Here is a 23,874-nt window from a genome sequence, read left to right as displayed (position 1 = left end):
GTTATTTGCTCTGATTCATGTGCAGTGTTGAGTCTCCAGTCCTTTAGCTCACATAGCAGACACAACCTGCTTTGAGGCGCAACAAATCCATGGRAGGATTAGACAGATGGGTATACAGATAAGATTTACTTGGGTCCTACCCCATGTGGAGGTGATAAGCAAGGCAGGGGCAAAAAGCCTGATATGGACAGTGATGGTGCAGAGATGGCAGGAGCAGTGGAATAGAGATACTAAGGGCAGGAATTTATTTCAAGTACAGAGGAACGTCAGGGAGGGGAGGACAGCAGGAAGCGACAGAAGAGGATATTTTTACAAGATTAAGGGTGGGACACGGCCGGTTGAATAAGACTTTAATTGTGATAGGAAAGCATCCAACGGGAAAGTGTGACTATTGCCAGGAAACAGAGACCATGGAGCATGTATTACTACAGTGTGTGGGCCATTATCAGAGGGAAAGAGAGAGGCTGATATCTAGTATCTGAGTATACTGAGTAGAACGTCATTAGATATAGTCTCAAATATGTTATCTTTGTTTAAGAGCAATGGGGCTGGCAGGTAGGATTTAGTTTCTCCCTGTCTCTGGCCCACACTCCAGTACCGTATCTCGGTAAAGCACCATACGTGGATGCCAACCGCTGATAAACCCCGAAGAAGAAGAATAAGCAGCAGCGTTCCTCAATCCCGAGTTATGATTGGTTGTTAACGCTAGCGTTTTAGGCYTCGCGTTGGATGTGGAGACCTCGTGGTTTATGAGGAGCATACCAGGAGTAGTTGAAGCACGCTGGAATTTTGAAGTYGATTTGAAGAAATTAAAAAGCCTGTCGGTATTATTGATGTTTGACGAAGAGTATCTCCATTCACATGTGAAGATGGGATGTGTTAGATATGCGGCGAGAGCTTTTGTGTCCAATCCGTTGTTTTGCCGGAATTGTAAAAGGTATGGACATGTATCAAGTGTGTGCCGGAGGAATGTTGTTATAGAATCTGAGGGTGTTCGATTATGTAATTGTGATGGAAACCACATTCCCAATTCCCCGGAGTGCCCGGTTAGGGTAAACGCGGGTAAAGTGGCCAGGGCTACACAGCAGGGCTCCTACACTGATGCACGTGAAATAGTTGAAGGAGCTGAAAATATGGCGGTGGATGCGCTGCAGACCGTAGATTCAGTGTTGTTCAACAGTTGAGGGGAGCTGATATGCTGATGGTGAAGGTGGATTTTTATGGTGTTTATTGCACATATGATTAATTGTACTGAACAAGAAGTCCAAGAAACTGGGTATTGTAACGATACAGTATCTGCGGCTGAAAAGTTTGAGTTTCCAGGACTTCACTTTTTTAAAGTAAAAAAAAAAAAGAACAACAAATCAATACAGGAAGTACATGTGGGAACACAAGTGCATATATAAATAATATACGAAGGACAATTGGGCTAGGGGGTACAATATCACATTACACAAAGACCAAGGACTTGAAGACCACAAAGACCACTGTTGAAACATTGCAAAGCATGTCCGAAGATGCTCTTCCTACAGGGATGGGCGCCCACAGTTGAATCTGAATAAAGGCGTACATTGAGTTTATTTTGTTTAGTTTTATTTAAATTATTTGGGCTGATATACAACCAAAACAGTAGGTGGCAGCATGCACATATAGCATTTATTTGGGGAGTAATATATATTTTTTTTATAAAAAAAGACTCCGTACAGTAGGTGGCGGCAATACACAAATAGGTGTTGTCTGCCATAACACTTTAAAGTAGAACACTAGCGTTCTACACACTCACAAGATGGCAGCGTCCTTAGGAAAGGTGTGCTCTTATCAGCTGCCACTGAATGCAGGGAGATTTGGCAGGTAATAGGTAAATTGCTATTTCAATGTGTGGTAGCTACACACTATTGGAAGAGTCGCAKAGACACAGTGGCTGTCTTGGTGGGAGAAAATGAATTCTGGTTTGCTCATTTCATAAATTCTTGCAGCTAACATTAGCTAGCCAGCTAGTGTAAGCTAACTAGCAAGCTCTTACCTTATGATGCCAATGTCTTGTTACTCGTGTCAACAAATCTACTTGTCAGCAATATAGTATATTATAGACTTTATATAAACCAGGTGGTTCGAGCCCTGAATGCTGATTGGCTAAAATGTGTCATATACCACTGGTATGACAAACATTTGTTTTAATGTTCTAATTACGTTGGTAACCCGTTTTATAACACCAATGGGGCACCTCAGAGGTTTGTAGTATATAGCCAGTATACCACGGCTAAGGGCTGTATCCAGGCACACCCCCTCTTGCCTTATTGCTTAAGTATACCACACCGACCTACTTTATGATTCTGCATTGTCTCTGTCAAATTGTCAGTGACAGTTTCTGGAACATGCCTTAGTATTAATAGCCTTACAGACATGTCCAACCAGAACAGGAGGGTTGCTGTTTTTGTGAGTTCCTTTTTGACTTCATCTGACTGTCAAATAGCCACTCCTCAGTTATTGGTATAGTTTGCAATGGTTTGGGTATTGTATCATAATGCCAATATGTTTGACGCAGGCAAGTAGGAAAAACTACATTTGAGTCCATCTCATTGGGTACATTTATAATATGTGCTGCTTCTCTGTCTGTCTGCAGTGACTGGCTCCTCCTCAGAGCACAAAGAGCCCGGCAGTTTCAACAGTGGCCATGGTGTTCATTATCCAGTGGTGAGTTTCACAATGACATCCTCAGTCCGACCCAGCTTTTTACAACCCACATATTGTTGACTGAGGCTGTTGACACACTCTTAGGCTACCTTCGCATTAGTCTCTGTGCTAATAAGATGAGCACACTCGGTGAACACACTAGCTTTACTACCCTCTACCCTGCTGTATTGCTTACAAACTTTCTTTTAACCTGTTCGGGAATCAGTACTGGCGGTACAATTTCCTGTCAAATTGGAGGGTGCGTAATTCAAAAATTGTAGTAGTTATTATAGCGGTTAAACATTTAGGTACATATAAATGTCTTATATCGGCTGAAAGCTTAAAATCTTGCTAATCTAACTGCACTGTACAATTTACAGTAGCTATTACAGCAAAAACATGCCATGCGATTGTTTGAGGACGGCTCCCCAAATCAAAATATTTTTCCCACCGGCACAGGTTTCATACATTCACATAAAGATTAAATATTCACTCACTTTTTGATAATCTCCCTCTGATTTGTCATCCAGAGTCCCAGAGATAACATTTGGTATCGTTTTGTTAGGGGAAATCCTTTTTTATATCCCAAAAAGTCCGTATAGTTGGCGCCATCGATTTTGAGTAATCCACTCGTTCAACTTGCAGAGAAAGGAATCCGAAAATCTACCCCTAAACTTTGTTTCAACAAGTCAAAATGCGTTTCTATTTACTCCTCAGACACCCTAAAATGTAATCAAACTATAATATATATTTAGGAAAGAAGTATGTTCAATAGGGAACTGATTTAAGCAGGTGCGCAACTTCATCATGGCGTGCGATGACATGGATTTTCAAGACTGTCTTCATACAAAAACTCTTATTTCTTATTCGTTTTTGAAGTTACAAGCCTGAAACTTTGAGCAGACTGCTGACACCCTGTGGAAGCCATATGAATTGCATCCAGGGAGCTATTTTACAATATGAGCTTTCTCTTACATTTCTAAGAGGATGGTCTCTCTCAAAAAAAATTCTGCTTGGTTTTTCATTGGATTTTCTCCTACCATATGCATTATATTCTCCTACATTATTTTAACATTTCTACAAACTTCAAAGTATTTTCTTTCAAATGGTACCAATAATATGCATATCCTCCAATGGCKTCACAGGGGCGCCATCTCACCTCTGACACCAGGGTAGCAAATTCAGAGACAGTGAGACCAGGTCATCTGATGTAGCACTCCATCACTCTCCTTGGTCAAATAGCCCTTAGACAGCCTGGAGGTGTGTTGCGTCATTGTCCTGTTGGAAAAAAAATGATAGTCCCACTAAGCGCATACCAGATGGGATGGCGTATCTCTGCAGAATGCTGTGGTAGCCATGCTGGTTGTGTGCCTTGAATTCTAAATAAATCACATACCACCCCCTCCCCCCACACCATCATAACTCCTCCTCCATGCATCACAGTGGGAACCACACATGCGGAGATCATCCTTTACCTACTCTGTGTCTCACAAAGACACAGCGGTTGCAACCAAAAATCTCAGATTTAGACTCATCAGACCAAAGGACAGATTTCCACCGGTCTAATGTCCATTGCTCGTGTTTCAAGTCTCTTCTTATTATTGGTGTCCTTTAGTAGTGGTTTCTTTGCAGCAAATCGACCATGAAGGCCTGATTCACGCAGTCTCCTCTGAACAGTTGATGTTGAGATGTCCGTTACTTGACCTCTGAAGCATTTATTTAGGCTGCAATTTCTGAGACTGGTAATTCTAATGAACTTATCCTCTGCAGCAGAGGTAACTCTGGGCCTTCCTTTCCTGTGTCGGTCCTCATGAGAGCCAGTTTCATCATAGTGCTTGATTATTTTTGTGACTGCCCTTGAAGAAACTTTCAAAGTTCTTGATATTTTCAGTATTGACACCTTAATTTCTTAAAGTAATTATGGACTGTCGTTTCTCTTTGCTTATTTGAGCTGTTCGTTCCATAGTATGGACTTGCTCTTTTACCAAATACATCTTTCTTTATACCACCCCTACCTTGTCACAACACAACTGATTGGCTCAAACGCATTAAGAAGGAAAGAAATTCCACAAATTAACATTTAACAAGGCACACCTGTTAGTTGAAATGCATGCCAGGTGACTACCTCATGAAGCTGGTTGAGGGAATGCCAAGAGTGTGCAAAGCTTTCATCAAGGCAAAGGGTGGCTACTTTGAAGAATCTTTAATATACAATATATTTTGATTTGTTTAACACTTTTTTGGTTACTACATGATTCCATATGTGTTATTTCATAGTTTTGATGTCTATTATTCTACAATGTATAAAATATTGAAAAAAAACTGTAATGAGTAGGTGTACAAACTTTTGACTGGTACTGTATATGCAATACTTGTTATGGGAAATGCTTAAATTGTTCCTAATATAAACCTCTGTGTATATTCAGGGCGAGGGCGGTTCAATGCAGCCTCTCTAGGCCTTCAGGCTCGCGTCAGGCCCTTTCCCCTCCTCATCGCCACCGGCGGGGGCTACATGGGATACGACCAGTACGGTCGCTACAAGGACCGCCAGTTGACCAAGATTGGCGTGGAGGTGCCTCCACGCATCGCCAATGACYCCCAGGTAGGGTAAATTCAAGTGTCAATCTATTGTACTGTATCTTTGGACCTGGTCACGGTCCCAGGTACCAGGATGGGTGTTGTGCAGAGAAATATCACTTGTCTTATGCTTGCTGTCAACACTAATTCAGCGCACTGTTTACTGGTTGGACTTGAGTAGCTCACTTGAATTTCAACTCGCCACCAAGGAAAATCCACACCTGGTATGATTGAGCCCCGTGGTTTTTCAGTCCCTCCATGTAAGACCAACGCTCAACTTCAAGTTGACACCTCTGGATGCTGAGAAGTGTGTACAGAGCTAAGACTCAAAGGATGTGTGCATTATGTGTGATTGAGCTTCCTACGTCTTTGTCCGCCGGACCCTGTCCATTTGTGTCCTTCCTCGATGCTGCTCTTTCTTTTCTTCCTGCTCGCTGGCATTGTCTGTGTTCTGTTGCTCTGTTTTGCGTTGTCTGTGTTTTGTGGCTCCACAGGGAATATGTTTGTGTCGCCATAACGCTGTTCCTTCCCCAATAGTTGGAAAGTACCTACCCTCGTGTTCAAGAGGAGCAGCTGTTGCGAAATGAATTGCTTTCYCATGAAGACATTTTCAGTTCTGTTGCACCTATGATCTAGCCTATGTAGGCAAAATATTGTTTGCTGAGATCACAACATTGCTTTGAATTATGCCAGGTATGTTGGCTTCATCAGTTTAAGTTCTCTGTGTTAGTTATGTTTTTTCTGAGTGAACTATATTTGTTCCTCACTTTGGGCCTCTAATGCCCTACACGTTTTTGACTTAATCAAGTTGGTTTGGAACAGCTGGATTAGCAAACCTGATCCAGAAGTGATACTGAGGCTCATTCTGTGAGATTTTACAGTTAGATTAGTGACGAGTGAGGAGGGTCACCGTGTTCTTAGTGTCCATAGTGTTGGTGTCATAGGAGTAATCAAAACAGGCCCTTTGTCTGTGTGCCATAGGAATAATCACAACAGGCTTCACAAAGCGTATTGTTTGCTTAGGCTATTTAACATGGGAGAGAGCCAAGTGGCACCATAGGTGATGTCATTGCAGATACAAAAGGGTGATTATTTATTCACCAAAACTGTGATAGATTTTTGCTTATTGTGAAATGTGCTCTTTGGGGGGCATGGCCAGTAGACTTGCTCAATAGGGCTTTGCAATGAATAGAGTGTGGGGTGAGGTTCCCAGTGGAAATGCAAGCTCATTGACTGGTATGGGGGATTGTTTTAGGGATTTTCCTTGACTGCAAATGAAGTTGTCGCTATATTGTAAATAAACATGGAACAGCAAACATGATGGACTTTCAGTTCCACCCCCTGTGAACTGTTCAGTACAACATGCCACAAGGGAATTCCAGCGGTCTCTATTTGGCAAGCGTACCTTCCTGAAGTTGTTGACTTGTTGTGCTGGCAAGTTTGCTAGCAGTCCTTAGCTGTTGGCAGTTTCATACTGTATTTGTATTTTGAAACGCGTATTTAAATTACTTTAGTATTTTGTCATGTAGATTTTTACAGCCTGAACTACAATCCAATGTATTTTGTAACAAGATATTTCTGTGAACTGTGATTTGTTTTCAAAATAGTTTTCTATACTTTTTTTTTTGTGCGATTCACACTTTTCTGGGCCCATTTCACCCTGCATTCGTATCTGAAGTCTCATGGCACTATGGTGTGATAAGTGTGTGCTAAATGAACACTTGCAAAGCACGCTGGGTATTATTTGAATGAGCTCCACCCCTGAAACAAGGCCTAAAATAATAACCAGTGTGCTTTGGAATTGTTTACGTTTTGGTCATTTTATCAGACACACTTAACCAGAGCGACTTAGTCAGTGCATTCGACTAAGGTAGATAAACAATCACAGACATAGCAAGTGACACGTTTTTTTGTTACTGTTAATGTTGCAAATGTATTTCGAAATGACTAAATACCTCCAATATACCTGTATTTAATCGTAATACAATACTTTGGAAAGGTGTTTTGGTTTGATATGTTGGTCTTTAGTGTCTTGTGTTTGTAACAAGATAGATACATCAAAATGTATGTTTTTCCCAGCTCTGAAATATTTAATGTGACAGATAAAACAAAAATACCGTTTTATAGAAGGTAATGTAAAAATCCAAACTGGTCCGTGAATGAATACCGTTATAGTTTTTACAGTTTGTCGCCCAGCCCTAGTCAACACACACAACCCATTGGAACAAATACATAGTTTGGCCCACGCTTCTCAAAGAACCAAATGCACATGCCCTCCTAACAATGGCCTGAGTTTTTCTCCGGGTGAATTTGGGCTGAGACGTGACTGGAATGGTAATGAGCAGACTGGAGAGGGGCCCACACTTTTCCCTCGGACAAGCCAAAGACGCATGCACAATTCTGAGCCAGCTACTGGGATAGGAGCATTCACTGTCTCACTCTCTAGTCTCTACCCAAATTGGAACTGCTAACTGCTAACTGTCTGTAAAGAGTGCCACTGAGGTATTGGTGTAACATATTTTACATTTGTGTGGATGGATACATTTTGAACATCTAAATATTTCATAACACCTTATTTTGATAGTCCATCTGTAGATGCTCTACAGACTCAGTAAGATTTCAACTATATCTACTAACCGTAACTAGTGATGCACCGATATGACATTTTTGGCCGTTACCGATATCCGATATTTTCCTTGCCAAAAAAACCTGATACCAATATTTAACATTTTTGCGGCTTTTTAAGCATTCTAGTACTGTTAAATAGTTACACACACACACGGGCGCAGTGGTCTAAGGCACTGCATCTCTGTGCAAGAGGTGTCACTACACTCCCTAGTTTGAATCCAGGTTGTATCACATCCGGCTGTGATTGGGAGTCCATCTATGTGAATCTAGCCACAATAAGGATTAGCCACAACAGTGGACTTTGCGGTCAGCCTTCAAAATAAAAGTACCTCATTGACAGTGATGCAAATGAATACAAATAGTAGAATTATGCCATAATTGAATAGATCATGCTAAACGAGGTTGGAATATTATATAAAATCAATAAGACAATAATTTGATGACAATCTGTTGCAATCACACTGGATGTATTATACTTTAGAATTGCATTGGGGGCATACTTATTTCACTGTACATCCTTACCTATGATTCTGGATCAATGACATGGGGTATCAGTCTATTCGGTGACACCCAGAGAACATTAGCTTCGTCGCTCTTATTGCGGGACTGAAACATCTGAGTTGAGCCACATGTATTGTCAACCTTTGTGTATTGAACACTTCCAGAGGGAAAACAATACTGCATGGATGTTTTGGCGTCTGATAACTCTGAGGATGACGTTGGGAAAAAATATCTTGAGTATTGAGTAGACTGATAACAAATTGCATTGATCCCCAATCCTTAGGTAAACCTGTACAGTGCAATATGAATGTCAATACACACAATAGGCTGATTGGGGAGGTGATTTCACAGTCCCGCAATAGCTACAATGATAATATTTGCGTAAACTCTTCAGTTGTGTTCTGTGCGTGTCACCGAGTAGACTGATACCCCATTTCATTGCTTCACATTCCAACCTTGTTTAACATTATCTAGTCTAAATATGGCATGATTACACCAATTGTAACCTTCATCGCTTTCAAAGAGGTACTTTTATTTTGAAGGCCAACTGCAAATTCCACTATTGTGCCTAATCCTTATTGTGACTAGTTTCACAACACAACCCACTCCGGTCGAGCGACACCAGCCAGATGAAGCTAGCTGGCTGCTTATAACGATAGCTTTGGGCAACAGGGTTAAGTAGCTGGCTAGCTATTTATTTTCATGAACTGAAGTTCAATTTCAATAGGTGAACAACAAGTGGCTAACTAGCTAATACTTACAAGGATTCCTAATTCATAGCTAAMAATAATGAAATGGCTGCCGTTTCTACTGGTCATTGTTTTCAGGCTATTGGTGCTAGCTAGGTACCAAGCTAAAGCTAGCTACCACAGAAMTTGCGGTCTAACAAATAATGTGTTATTTCCAAGGCCYTATTGTAAACACATCGTTCGTGGCCGGTGTTTGCTTGTTTGCAGACTTTTTTTTGTAGAGCTTTGACAGTGCCACTGATAGTAGTGGTGGTGCTTGGCTTGCACGTGCAAATTCAGAACACACAACATTCTATAATATAACTGTTATTTGACATGTATCTTTTTTGACACGTAAAGACCCAAATGGCGTTTCATACTATGTCGTGAAGCTAATAGCAGTGATGCTATTACTGTGTAACTCTGGTAGGGCAACATGTGTACCGGTGCTCGACCAGTCGGCGAAAGCCAACATCACCCACGACAGAGAACGGTTGATTGTCAAGGGCAATGAATTCCGTTATCTTGCCGTTGTCTTGCTGAAATGTTGTTACTCTTTCAAATGACTGCTCGACTTGTTGACTGCTCGATACACACAGCAGACATTGTGGGCTAGGTTAGGAATGCTGTGTTGCACGTGTACCGCAACATTTTACATGGCGTCATTACGTCACGTACCTACCATTATATAGGTATGCACGTCAGCTTTGACATTGGTTTTGCACATCGGCGTTAAACTAGACATTMGGCAGATWCCGATGTTGTCATTTTAGCTWATATCTTCCGATTCCAGATATTTTCACCGTTTTATATCGTGCATCCCTAGCTCTAACCTTTACCGTAACCTTAGCAAGKAGTTGCTTATCAACAGATGGTCGTAGTTTGTTAGTAGTATCTGTAAATCATCTACCGATAGAAAGTCCAGACTACTCAAAATAAAATGACCAAATATTTAAATAGGGTAATATTGGCGCTTTCTATCTCTGCTCATGGATGCATGTTGAATACAGTTGAATACAGTTCATCACCCCAAATCGTTAAAGAATCCTTAGTTGCTACATTTTTTTTTACTTGTAAATTTAACGATATACCCATTGATTCTAGAAYAATATAACTTATAAATGCTTCATGAGCTTAGTTCAACTGTCATACCCCATAACTCAAAATATAAGCTTGTTTTAGGTCAATGTTTGGAAACAACATATGTTAACAAACATGGTTAAAATTKTACATTTGATATCATGGATGGTCAGTTCCTGTACCCATAGCAGAACACTTTTTATTGTATCAATTAAGGATTCTAGCTTTTAAGTTAGCTCTGCTGTAAACTTGATGAATGATGAGATATTGTACAGCTACAGTAGATTTGTGTGTTTGGCCCATCAGGCTACTTTTTCTGATGACATCACCCAGCAATGACAGTCTTTAGAGGGTGGGTGGGCAGATTTCACATTCAAGTCTCTTAAAGGGCTTGTCTAGTCAGCATGCAGCACTTTGTTGTGAGAGTTAAGTTTTCACCTTTAACTAGCACGCAGTGAGAGACTTAACTTCGCCTTTGTCAATTTTATTCACATTTCAGACAAAACACCAAGAGAAGGTAAGGTTCTGAGTTTCTTTTTTWAAATAAGCTCAATACTGTTTGATGAACTTGGTATAATGCATTAGCTGAAATACGTAACTGTTTATGGAAATTGTTCAATGTATTCTAGTTAAACCGAAGAGTGTTTTAAAATGGAACTGTTACAGTAAAGTGGTCAAAAACCTACYTGAATTTAGGCATAAACAGTCTGTACTGAAGTTTTATTTGGACAGTTCCTGTCTTTACGGTAACTGTTTAGATGAGTCATCTCACAGGATATGTAGTCTGTAGCGTCAGTGTTTCAGATAAGGAAGTGGGTCCTGTTTCCTGCTTTTTGTGGCTTTTAGGGACCGCCTTCCTGTTTGGTCAAAACGGGTTGGTTGAGAAACTAATAGAGTAGGAACTCACCCCTGAAGTCCAACATCAGACTGCTGGATAAACAATATTGAGAAAATAGTTGCACACTTTTGGGAGTATAGTAGGCCTATAGTGTGCGACTACTAGCGTTAGCGCAATGACATGCTAGCTGTTCCCATAGACTTCCGTCATTGAGCCAATGACTATCCATTTAAAAGCGGGTCTTGGAAGAATATATACATACGTACAGTTGAAGTCAGAAGTTTACATACACCTTAGCCAAATACATTTAAACTTTTCACAATTCCTGACTTTTAATCCTAGTAAGAATTCCCTGTCTTGGGTCAGTTTGGATCACAACTTTATTTTTAGAATGTGAAATGTCAGAATAATAGTAGTGATTTTATTTCAGCTTTTATTTCTATCACATTCCCAGTGGGTCAGAAGTTCACATACACTCAATTAGTATTTGGTAGCATTGCCTTTAAATTGTTTAACTTGGGTCAAACGGGTAGCCTTCCACAAGCTTCCCACAGTAAGTTGGGTGAATTTTGGCCCATTCCTCCTGACAGAGCTGGCGTAACTGAGTCAGGTTTGTAGGCCTCCTTGCTCGCACATGCTTTTTCATTTCTGCCCACACATTTTCTATAGGATTGAGGTCAGGGCTTTGTGATGGCCACTCCAATACCTTGACTTTGTTGTCCTTAAGCCATTTTGCCACAACTTTGGAAGTATGCTTGGGGTCATTGTCCATTTGGAAGACCCATTTGCGACCAAGCTTTAACTTCCTGACTGATGTCTTGAGATATTGCTTCAATATATCCACATAATTTTCCTGCCTCATGATGCCATCTATTTTGTGAAGTGCACCAGTCCCTCCTGCAGCAAAGCACCCCCACAACATGATGCTGCCACCCCCGTGCTTCACGGTTGGGATGGTGTTCTTCGGCTTGCAAGCTTCCCCCTTTTTCCTCCAAACATAATGATGGTCATTATGGCCAAACAGTTCTATTTTTGTTTTATCAGACCAGAGGACATTTCTCCAAAAAGTACGATCTTTGTCCCCATGTGCAGTTGCAAACCATAGTTTGGCTTTTTTATGGTGGTTTTGGAGCAGTGGCTTCTTCCTTGCTGAGCGGCCTTTCAGGTTATGTCGATATAGGACTTGTTTTACGGTGGATTTAGATACTTTTGTACCTGTTTCCTCCAGCATCTTCACAAGGTCCTTTGATGTCCTTTGGGATTGGTTTGCACTTTTCGCACAAGTACGTTCATTTCTAGGAGATAGAACGCGTCTCCTTCCTGAGCGGTATGACGGCTGCGTGGTCCCATGGTGTTTATACTTGTGTACTATTGTTTGTACAGATGACGTGGTACCTTTTGCTCCCAAGGATGAACCAGACTTGTGGAGGTCTACAATTTCTTGGCTGATTTATTTGTTGTTGTTGATTTTCCCATGATGTCAAGCAAAGAGGCKCTGAATTTGAAGGTCGGCCTTGAAATACATCCACAGGTACACCTCTAATTGACTCAAATGTCAATTAGCCTATCAGAAGTTTCTAAAGCCATGACATCATGTTCTAGAATTTTCCAAGTTGTTTAAAACCACAGTCAATTTAGTGTATGTAAGCTTCTGACCCACTGGAATAATCTGTCTGTAAACAATTGTTGGAAAAATTACTTGTCATGCACAAAGTAGATGTCCTAACCGACTTGCCAAAACTATAGTTTTTTAACAAGAAATTTGTGGCGTGGTTGAAAAACTAGTTTTAATGACTCCAACCTAAGTGTATGTAGACTTCCGACTTCAACTCTATATGCGCGCGCGCGCGCACACACACACAGTACCAGTCAAAGGTTTGGACACCTATTCAAGGGTTTTTCTACATTGTAGAATAATAGTGAAGAACTCAACTATGAAATGGCACATATGGAATCATGTAGTAACCAATAAAGTGTTAAACAAATCAAAATATATTAAAGGTTCTTCCACGTATCCGCCCTTTGCCTTGACAGCTTTGCACACTTGGCATTCTCTCAACCAGCTTCATGAGAAATGCTTTTCCAGCATTCTTGGGGTTCCCACATATGCTGAGCACTTGTTGGCTGCTTTTCCTTCACGCTAAAAGTCCAACTCATCCCAAACCATCTCAATTGGGTTGAGGTCAGGTGATTGAGGTGGCCAGGTCATCTGGTGCAGCACTCCATCCCTCTCATTCTTGGTCAAATAGCCCTTACACAGCCTGGAGGTGTGTTGAGTCATTGTCCTGTTGAAAACAAATTATAGTCCTACTAAGCGCAAACCAAATGGCATGACGTATCGCTGCAGAATGCTGTGGTAGCCATGCTGGTTAAGTGTGCATTGAATTCTAAATAAATCACTGACAGTGTCACCAGCAACCCCCCCCCCCTCACACCATCACACCTCCTCCTCCATGCATCACAGTGGGAACCACACATGCAGAGATCATCCGTTCACCTACTCTGCGTCTCACAAAGACACGGCAGTTGCAACCAAAAATCTCAGATTTGGACTAATCAGACCAAAGGACAGATTTCCACCGGTCTAATGTCCATTGCTCGTGTTTCTTGGCCCAAGCAAGTCTCTTCTTATTGGTGTCCTTTAGTAGTGGTTTCTTTGCTATTTCACGCAGTCTTCTGAACAGTTGTCTGTTACTTGAACTCTGAAGCATTTATTTGGGCTGCAGTTTCTGAAGCTGGAAACTCTAWTGAACTTATCCTCTGCAGCAGAGGTAACTCTCGGTCTTCCTTTCCTGTGGCGGTTCTCATGAGAGCCAGCTTCACCATTCCGCTAGCGACCCACCTCGACAACATCCGGTGAAATTGCAGAGCGCCAAATTCAAAATACAGAAATAGTCATAATATACATTCATAATAAATACAAGTGTTATACATCGACTTAAAGATTAACTTCTTGTTAATCCAGCCGCTTTGTCAGATTTCAAAAAGGCTTTACGGCGAAAGCATACCATGCGATTATCTGAGGACAGCGCCCCGCTTACAAAAGCATACAAACATTTTACAACCAAGTAAAGGAATTACAAAAGTTAGAAATGGCGATATAATTGATCACTTTGAAGATCTTCGTGTGGTTACATTCACAAGAGTCCCAGCTACACAATACATTTTGTTTTGTTCGATAAAGTCCCTCTTTATATCCCAAAAACTCTGTTTTGTTGGCGCGTTTTGTTCAGTAATCTACAGGCTCAAAGGCGGTCAACATGCAGACGAATACATCCTAATAGTACCGGTAAAGTTCGTTGAAACATGTCAATGTTTATAATGAATCCTCAGGTTGTCAATTGTCTAAATAATCTATAATATTTCAACCGGACAATAGCGTATTCAAAAGAAAGGAAAAAAACAACGAAGGGCGTGCAATCGGTCATGCGCGCAAACCAGCTCTGCGTTCTTCCTCAGTCCACTGAGAGAGAAATCTCATTCTTCTTAATTTTTCTGAAAACAAGCCTGAAACAATGTCTAAAGACTTGACATCTAGTGGAAGCCATAGGAACTGCAATATGGGTCCTAACCCATTAGAAACTCTATAGGCATTCAGTTGAAAAGTACCCACATCAAAAACATCCCACTTCCTGGATGGATTTTCCTCAGGTTTTCGCCTGCCATATCAGTTCTGTTATACTCTGACATTATTTTAACAGTGTTGGAAACTTTWGAGTTTTTTTTTWATCCAAATCTACAAATTATATCCATATCCTAGCTTCTGGGCCTGAGTAACAGGCAGTTTACTTTGGGCAAGCTTCTCATCCAGATGTTGAAATACTGTTAATTGAAATGCATTCCAGGTGACTACCTCATGGTTTAGAGAATGGAAAGAGTGTGCAAAGCTGTCATCAAGGCAAAGGGTGGCTACTTTGAAGAATGTAAAATAAATTTTGGTTTAACACTTTTTTGGTTACTACATGATTCCATGTGTTATTTCATAGTTTTGATGTCTTCACTTTCATTCTACAATGTAGAAAATGGTAAATAAAGAAACCCTTGAATGAGTAGCTGTCAACTTTTGACTGGTACTGTATCTTTTAAATGACATGTCTTTTGCAGCAGTGGCAACAATTTAGCAGCGGTGGGCTACCGCTGCTAAAGGAATATAGGGGAAACACTGGAGCTGCATCTTGAGTAGCCTTTTAAAATCTTACTTAAAAAATTACCAGTCAGGCAACAGATGTCTAATGATGACGATTAACTTTCTGAAATGATTAACTGACAAAACAGCAGATAGTGTGTGGGGGGTTAATCTATTCACTGAGCTTTGCTGAGCTGATGGTAGGATAGGATAAGGTAGGAAGCAGTGGACTCCAGGCTCCCTAAATCAGGCCAAAATCTAAGGAGAAAAACAAGGTATGGCATGCTTATGAATGCCAAAAAGATACTGTAATACAAAACGATACAGATCAGCAGTATAGGGTAGCTGCCAGGAGTCTATAACAGGGTCCGTGAACACTTTAGCTGATGGGGTTATTTGTATTTATTATGGAGCCCAGTAGCTGCTGCAGCTACTCTTCCTGTGGTCCAGCAAAATTAAGCAGTTATGAATGTATTGTAATGTTTTTAAAATTGTGTAACAGATTTCACAACACACTGTGTGCCCTCAGGCCCCTAATCTACTATCACTTATTCACAACACAAAATCCATGTGTACTAGTGTGTGTGTGTGTGTGTGTAGTACGCATGTTATTGTGTTTTTATGCATGTCTGTGCCTATGTGTTGCTTCACATTCCTCGCTGTTCCATAAGGTGGTAGTCTTTTTTTTAAATCTAATTTTACTGCTTGTGTGATTTACTTGATGTGGAACAGAGTTCCACGTAGTCATGGCTCTATGTAGTGCTGTGCGCCTTCCATYGTCTGTTCTGGACTTGGGGACTGTGAAGAGACCTCTGGTGAAATGTCTTGTTTGGGTATGCATGGGTGTCTTGTGCCAGGAGTTCAAACAGACAGCTCGGTGCATTCAACATGTCAATACCTCACACAGATACAAGTAGTGATGAAGTCAATTTCTCCTCCACTTTGAGCCAGGAGAGATTGACATGCATATTAATGTTCGCTATCTGAGTACATCCAAGGGCCAGCCGTGCTGCCCTGTTCTGAGCCATTGTCCCTCTTTGTGGCAACTGCGACAAAACTAGAGCCTGTAGGAACTTCCCTGTTCATAATGTTGTTCAGAAGTTAGAGTAACACTTTATTATGGACAGACTTCTCCCAATCCTAGCTACGGTTTTATCAATGTTTTGACCATGACAGTTTACAATCCAGGGTTACTTCAAGCAGTTTAGTCTCCTCAACTTGCTCAATTTCCACCTTCTTCATTACAAGATTTAGTTGAAGTTTAGTGAATGATTTGTCCCAAATACACATTTTTGTTTTTGAAATATTTAGGACAAATGTGTTTCTTCCCACCCATTCTGAAACTAACTGCAGGTCATTGGTAAAAAWTAAGGGGCCTAGATACTGGGGAATTTCTGATTCTACCTGGATTTTGTTTGAGAGGCTTCCATTAAAGAACGAACACCCTCTGTATTCTGTTAGACAGGTAACTCTTTATCCACAATATAGCAGGGGTTGTAAAGCCATAACAAGTTTTTCCAGCAGCAGACTATGATCAATAATGTCAAAAGCCACACTGAAGTCTAACTAAACAGCCCCCACAATCTTTTTATCAATTTCTCTCAGCCAGTCATCAGTAATTTGTGTAAGTGCTGTGCTTGTTGAATGTCCTTCCCTATAAGCGTGCTGAAAGTCTGTCGGTTTGTTTACTGTAAAATAGCATTGTATCTGGTCAAACACAATTTTTCCCAAAACTTTACTAAGGGTTGGTAACAGTTGGTTGGTTATTTGAGCCAGTGAAGGGGACTTTACTATCCTTAGGTAAGAGAATGACTTTTGCGTCCTTCCAGGCCTGAGGACGCACACTTTCCAGTAGGCTTAAATTGAAGATGTGGCAAATAGGAGTGGCAATATTGTCCGCTAWRATRCTCASTAARTTTCCATCCAAGTTGTCAGACCCCCGGTGGCTTGTCATTGTTGAAAGACAACGTTTTTTTTAAGGTGCTCCAAATCTTTTTACTATCATTCTTAGTCATGCATCTGTCTTTCATAGTGTAGTAACTACTTTTTTTTAAATTCAGTTTAGTCACATGATTTCTCAATTTGCAGTACGTTTGCCAATCGGTTGTACAGCCAGACCTATTTGCTATCTCTTTTGCCTCATCCCTCTCAACCATAGTTTTTCAATTCCTTATCAATCCTTGGGGATTTAACAGTTTTTAGTCATTTTCTTAAAGGGTGCATGCTTATTAGTAACTMGGATAAGCAATGTCATGAATGTGTCAAGTGCAGCGTCTGGTTGCTCCTCATTACACACCACGGACCAGCAAATATTCTTTACATCAACAACCATAGGAATCGCAAACCAAACTTGTCGCATTTCCCTCCTATCATCAAGCTGCCCCTCCCCCAGGCAGACCAGTCCTCCTCCAGTTTCCCACCGTCACCAGTCTGCTGCAGTTCCTCTCAGGTCAGCCCTGAAACAGTCAGCCCACCCAGAAAATGCCCATTCTCTAGTACAAAATCACTTCCAGAGGCCCTTGGATCCCTGAGAGAGAAGAGGAGCGAACGGATTACCCTCCACCACGTCACATCCGTCCTACCAGAGAAGGGGGCTGGGCTTGAGAGTAGCAGAGCGAGATAACGAGATCCAGCAAGAGAACAGAAGTGCGCACACCGAGCAAGAGCGGCAGCCCCAGTGAGCGCGAGAGAGAAGCGTCTGTAATCCCCCCCCACGCCTTCAGTGATCATGTGTCAGAACAGGAGCCTTCAGCGGGCGGCAGCGCAGAGCTCAGGGAAATGGTGAGATGCTGCAGGTCTTTGCACAGCCCTCCGTCTTGCTACAATCTCCACAGAGTTAGGGTTGATGTGCGCCGGCTCCGGACGATCAGCTCCACAGGAGCTGCCGGGGAGCAGGGGGGAGGCAACGGCGGCAACGTCTCAGGCCACGGGGCCCAAGCACTCAGCCACAGGAACCGATTCAGGTATGCTGAGAGCAGGAGAGAATGAGAGCGAGAACAAGAGATGAATGACCACAGGATGCCTTAGCATGTGTATAACATGCTTGTTAGACATGACAAAGACAAGACTGACGCCGAGAGGGAACGAATGGTTTTCACCCTATAAAGTGATTGTTTACAGTATGTGAGAGATGGATTAATGGCGAGTGAGAGAGGGATGACCAGAGCGAGCATAGAGGGGATGATTAATGTTCTGCTGTGAGATTGAAGCTCGGGCAGTTATGGTTTGTGAGTGGGGGGTTGTGTGCACTTCGCGTGTTAAGCTGCTACATGAGGAGCAGGACAACCGAGGGGCTGAATATTGAGTGACCACAGTCTGTCCGCTCTCCCAAAGCCCCGTCTTTCTCGCTCTTTCTCTCGCTCTCTTCTCTTTCTCTCTCTGTCCCAGGCAGCACAAAGCCGCTGTTTGGCCTAATTGCAGCGTAATGCCCTTAAGCCCCATCCAGGCAGGCCAGTCTAAGGAGGAACAATATATCTGGGCCAGGCCAAGGCCAGCCCTATACAGCCAGTTAGCCAGCCTTACCCAGCCAACCTCGGAAGTGGGCCTGAAAGAAGTGAGGGATAGATGTAGTTTTAGAGATCTGTGTGGCGGCTGAGAGAGACTGTTGATGTAGATAGAGCGAAGCAGGAGAGAGAGAATGCTATGCAGCCAGTGATTGGCTAATATGTGCCTGCATTGAAGAGGGGGGGTGCTGTTGGAGTCTGCGTTTTGTGTGGTGGAGGGAGACTGGATAGCCGGGAAATAAAACAATTACAGAAGTGTATTCTTTACGTGTTGGTTTTTTGTTGCGTTTGTTGTGGTTGGCTGGGATATTTAAGCTATACTTTGCGTTTGCTGAAACCAAGGTGCATGACATGCTACGGTAAATAATATTTAAATGATACTGCACTGGTTGACTTGTATGAGAATTGAGATTCAATTACAGCAAATTAATGACTTTCAGGGTAATTTCRATGTAAAAGGACCCATGAGTACCAACGTAAAGTTCATAGGAGAATGTCAAATTTAAGCTTTTTTGAGATGTTTATTTTTTTAAACATTTTCCATCATAAATATTASGAATAAGTAAAGGCTTTGATTTCTGGTCAAACAGATGGAAAAGTGGTCTTTAGAAAACATCTCCTAAAAAGTCTTAAGGTATTAGAAATACATCATTTTGAAGTAAAGACCCCTGCCAATTACTATCAACACATTTAGTTTAGGAGTAATCTTTCTCCGTTCGGGAAATTTAAGAAACATTTCCTAGTGCCTTGAAATTCCATTACCAAAAACCCACATACATTACATGACCAAAAGTATGTGGACACCTGCTCGTCAAACATCTCATTCCAAAATCATAAGCGTTAATATAGAGTCGGTCCCCCCTTTGCTGCTAGAACAGCCCCTACTCTTCTGGGAAGACTTTCCACTAGATGTTGGAACGTTGCTGCGGTGACTTGCTTCCATTCAGCCACGAGCATTAGTGATAACAGGCACTGATGTTGGGTAATTAGGCCTGGCTCGCAGTCAGCGTTCCAATTCATCCCAAAGGTGTTCAATGGGATTGAGGTAAGGGCTTTGTGCAGGCCAGTCTAGTTCTTCCACACCAATCTCAACAAACCATTTCTATTTTTGTCCTCGCTTTATTCACAGGGGCATTGTCATGCTGAAACAGGAAAGGCCTTCCCCAAACTGTTGCCACAAAGTTGGAAGCACAGAATTGTCCAGAATGTCATTGTATTCTGTAGCATTAAGATTTCCCATCACTGGAACTAAGGGGCCTAACCCAAACTGTGAAAAACAGCCCCAGACCATTATTCCTCCTCCACCTTAACATTACTTTGGCGCTATTCATTCGGGCAGGTAGCGTTCACCTGACATCTGCCAAACCCAGATTCGTCCGTCTGACAGCCAGATGGTGAAGCGTGATTCATCACTCCAGAGAACGTGTTTCCATTTTTCGAGAGTCCAATGGCGGTGAGCTTTACACCACCCCAGTCGACGCTTGGCATTGCGCATGGGGATCTTAGGCTTTTGTTCGACTGCTCGGCCATGGAAACCCATTTCATGAAGCTCCCGACGAACAGTTCGAACAGTGCTTCCAGAGGCAGTTTGGAATTCGGTAGTGTCTTGCAACTGAGGACAGACTATTTCTACATGCTTCAGCATTCGGCGGCCCCGTTCTGTGAACTTGTGTGGCCTACCACCTCGTTGCTGAGCCGTTGTTGCTCCTAGACATTTCCACTTCACAATAACAGCAGTTACAGTTGACCGGGGCAGAACTGACTTGTTYGAAAGGTGCCAMCCTATGACGGTGCCACGTTTTAATGTCASTGAGCTCTTCAGTAAGGCCGTTCTACTGACAATGTTTGTTTATGGAGATTGCGTGGCGGTGTCCTCGATTTTTATACACCTGTCAGCKARGGGTGTGGCTGAAGTAGCTGAATCCACAAATTTTAAGGGGTGTCCACATACGTTTGTGTGTATAAAAGTGTCTTTAAGATATTTTCTCATTTCTCTTCCTCATGTGGGAGGATAATATTTTTTTTTTTTTTCTTTCACCTTTTATTTAACCAGGTAGGCTAGTTTGAGAACAAGTTCTCATTTGCAACTGCGACTGGCCAAGATAAGCATAGCAGTGTGAACAGACAACACAGAGTTACACATGGAGTAACAATAACAAGTCAATAACATGGTAGAAAAAAGGAGAATCTATATACAATGTGTGCAAGGCATGAGGTAGGCAATAATCGAATAATTACAATTTAGCAGATTAACACTGGAGTGATAAATCATCAGATGATCATGTGCAAGAAGAGATACTGGTGTGCAAAAGAGCAGAAAAGTAAATAAATAAAAGCAGTATGGGGGGTGAGGTAGGTAAATTGGGTGGTAGTTTACAGATGGACTATGTACAGCTGCAGCGATCGTTAGCTGCTCGGATAGCAGATTTTTAAAGTTGTTGAGGGAGATAAAAGTCTCCAACTTCAGAGATTTTTGCAATTCGTTCCAGTCGCAGGCAGCAGAGAACTGGAAGGAAAAGGCGTCCAAATGAGGTTTTGGCTTTAGGGATGATCAGTGAGATACGCCTGCTGGAGCGCGTGCTGCGGGTGGGTGTAGCCATCGTGACCAGTGAACTGAGATAAGGCGGCACTTTACCTAGCATAGCCTTGTAGATGACCTGGAGCCAGTGGGTCTGACGACGAATGTAGCGAGGGCCAGCCGACTAGGGCATACAGGTCGCAGTGGTGGGTCGATAAGGTGCTTTAGTAACAAAACGAATGGCACTGTGATAAACTGCATCCAGTTTGCTGAGTAGAGTATTGGAAGCTATTTTGTAGATGACATCGCCGAAGTCGAGGATCGGTAGGATAGTCAGTTTTACTAGGGTAAGTTTGGCGGCGTGAGTGAAGGAGGCTTTGTTGCGGAATAGAAAGCCGATTCTTGATTTGATTTTGGATTGGAGATGTTTGATATGAGTCTGGAAGGAGAGTTTGCAGTCTAGCCGAACACCTAGGTACTTATAGATGTCCACATATTCTAGGTCGGAACCGTCCAGGGTGGTGATGCTAGTCGGGCGTGCGGGTGCAGGCAGCGAAGGTTGAAAAGCATGCATTTGGTTTTACTAGCGTTTTAAGAGCAGTTGGAGGCCACGGAAGGAGTGTTGTATGGCATTGAGCTCGTTTGGAGGTTAGATAGCACAGTGTCCAAGGAAGGGCGGAAGTATATAGAATGGTGTCGTCTGCGTAGAGGTGGATCAGGGAATCGCCCGCAGCAAGAGCAACATCATTGATGTATACAGAGAAAAGAGTCGGCCCGAGAATTGAACTGTGTGGTACCCCGCCATGAGTGTCCGGAGGGACGGACACCATCCCTCCAATTGACACACTGAACTCTGTCTGCAAAGTAGTTGGTGAACAGGCCAAGGTCATTAGAAACCGAGGCTACTGAGTCTGCCGATAAGATATGGTGATTGACAAGAGTCGAAAGCTTGGCCAGGTCATGAAGACGGCTGCACAGTAATGTCTTTTATCGATGGCGGTTATGATATCGTTTAGTACTTGAGCGTGGCTGAGGTGCACCCGTGACCGGCTCGGAAACGGATTGCACAGCGGAGAAGGTACGGTGGGATTCGAGATGGTCAGTGATCTGTTTGTTGACTTGGCTTTCGAAGACCTTAGATAGGCAGGAGGATGGATATAGGTCTGTAACATGTGTCCAGGGTGTCTCCCCCTTTGAAGAGGGGGATGACCGCGGCAGCTTTCCAATCCTTGGGGATCTCAGATGATACGAAGGAGAGGTTGAACAGGCTGGTAATGGGGGTGCGACAATGGCGGCGGACAGTTTCAGAAATAGGGGGTCCAGATTGTCAAGCCCGCTGATTTGTATGGGTCCAGGTTTTCCAGCTCTTTCAGAACATCTGCTATCTGGATATGGTTAAAGGAGAAGCTGGGGAGGCTTGGGCGAGTAGCAGCGGGGGGGCGGGGCTGTTGGCCACGGTTGGAGTCGCCAGGAGGAAGGCATGGCCAGCCATTGAGAAATGTTTGTTGAAGTTTTCGATTATCACGGACTTATCAGTGGTGACCGTGTTACTCGCTCAGTGCAGTGGGCAGCTGGGAGGAGGTGCTCTTGTTTTCCATGGACTTTACAGTATCCAGAACTTTTTGGAGTTAGAGCTACAGGATGCAATTTCTGCTTGAAAAAGCTGGCCTTTGCTTTCCTGACTGACTGCGTGTATTGGTTCCTGACTTCCCTGAACAGTTGCATATCGCGGGGCTCTTCGATGCTTTGCAGTTCGCCACAGGATGTTTTTGTGCTGGTCGAGGGCAGTCAGGTCTGGAGTGAACAAGGGCTATATCTGTTTTTGGTTCTGCATTTTTTGAACGGAGCATGCTTGTCAATATGGTGAGGAAGTAATTTTAAAGAATGACCAGGCATCCTCAACTGACGGGATGAGGTCAATATCCTTCCAGGGTACCCGGGCCAGGTCGATTAGAAGGCCTGCTCGCAGAAGTGTTTTAGGGAGCGTTTGACAGTGATGAGGGGTGGTCGTTTGACGCGGACCGGTGGCGGATACAGGCAATGGCAGTGATCGCTGAGATCTTGATTGAAGACAGCAGAGGTGTATTTGGAGGGCGGTTGGTCAGGATAATGTCTATTAGGGTGCCCATGTTTACGGATTTAGGGTTGTACCTGGTGGGTTCCTTGATGATTTGTGTGAGATTGAGGGCATCAAGCTTGGATTGTAGGACTGCCGGGGTGTTAAGCATATCCCAGTTTAGGTCACCTAACAGAACAAACAGAACAAACAAATAATGAACGTTTACAGAAGTAACAAGTGAAGGAAGGTCTGTCAATTACTTAGTGTTTTTACTGATATCAATTTTGTTGATGAATTAAGTGAACTCTAAATTCCGTTACCAAATCTTCAAAGAATTTCAGAAAAAACAATAACGGAATTTCTGCAATTGAATTGGCTGCAATGGAAAATCATAGTCAGTTTGGTTCACAAGTTTGGACAGTACAATACAGTAAAGAAAAGCAGCGTAGAGTTAAATACAGTATTGTAAAGTTCAGTAGAGCACACTAGAGTTGTACTATACTCTGCTGTACTTTGATGTTTAACTTGTGAAACAGGTCGGTTCAAATGTTTTCTTGTTTGGGGGGGGGGGGCTCATTAAAATAAGAGTGTGTAGAATAATATCGAAATATGCAATGGATTTTGCATATTTCTACCCTTTTTT

At 42.5% G+C, this 23,874-nt stretch overlaps 1 protein-coding gene across 8 annotated transcripts in view; it reads left to right on the top strand.

Moving 5' to 3' along the window:
• Positions 1–713: 713 nt before the first annotated feature.
• pisd (phosphatidylserine decarboxylase) overlaps positions 714–23,874 on the top strand; it is a 39,851-nt gene continuing 16,690 nt past the window's right edge. Inside the window, exons 1-3 of one of the 8 annotated variants that reach the window (XM_023987514.2) lie at positions 714–937; positions 2,624–2,694; positions 5,100–5,275. In XM_023987514.2, the coding sequence (XP_023843282.1) occupies positions 750–937; positions 2,624–2,694; positions 5,100–5,275 (435 nt within the window). In that variant the 5' untranslated portion in view covers positions 714–749. Of the gene's footprint in view, positions 938–1,763; positions 1,859–2,623; positions 2,695–5,099; positions 5,276–10,603; positions 10,705–17,608; positions 18,115–18,990; positions 19,014–23,874 lie in introns of those variants that run through there. The other 7 variants (XM_070443559.1, XM_023987516.1, XM_023987517.2 and 4 more) reach the window with 7 other exon arrangements.

Source organism: Salvelinus sp. IW2-2015, linkage group LG5 (assembly GCF_002910315.2).
Source record: "Salvelinus sp. IW2-2015 linkage group LG5, ASM291031v2, whole genome shotgun sequence".
Classification (NCBI taxonomy): domain Eukaryota; kingdom Metazoa; phylum Chordata; class Actinopteri; order Salmoniformes; family Salmonidae; genus Salvelinus; species Salvelinus sp. IW2-2015.
Note: the sequence above shows the minus strand (reverse complement) of the source record. Positions and strands in the feature narration are given on the sequence as shown.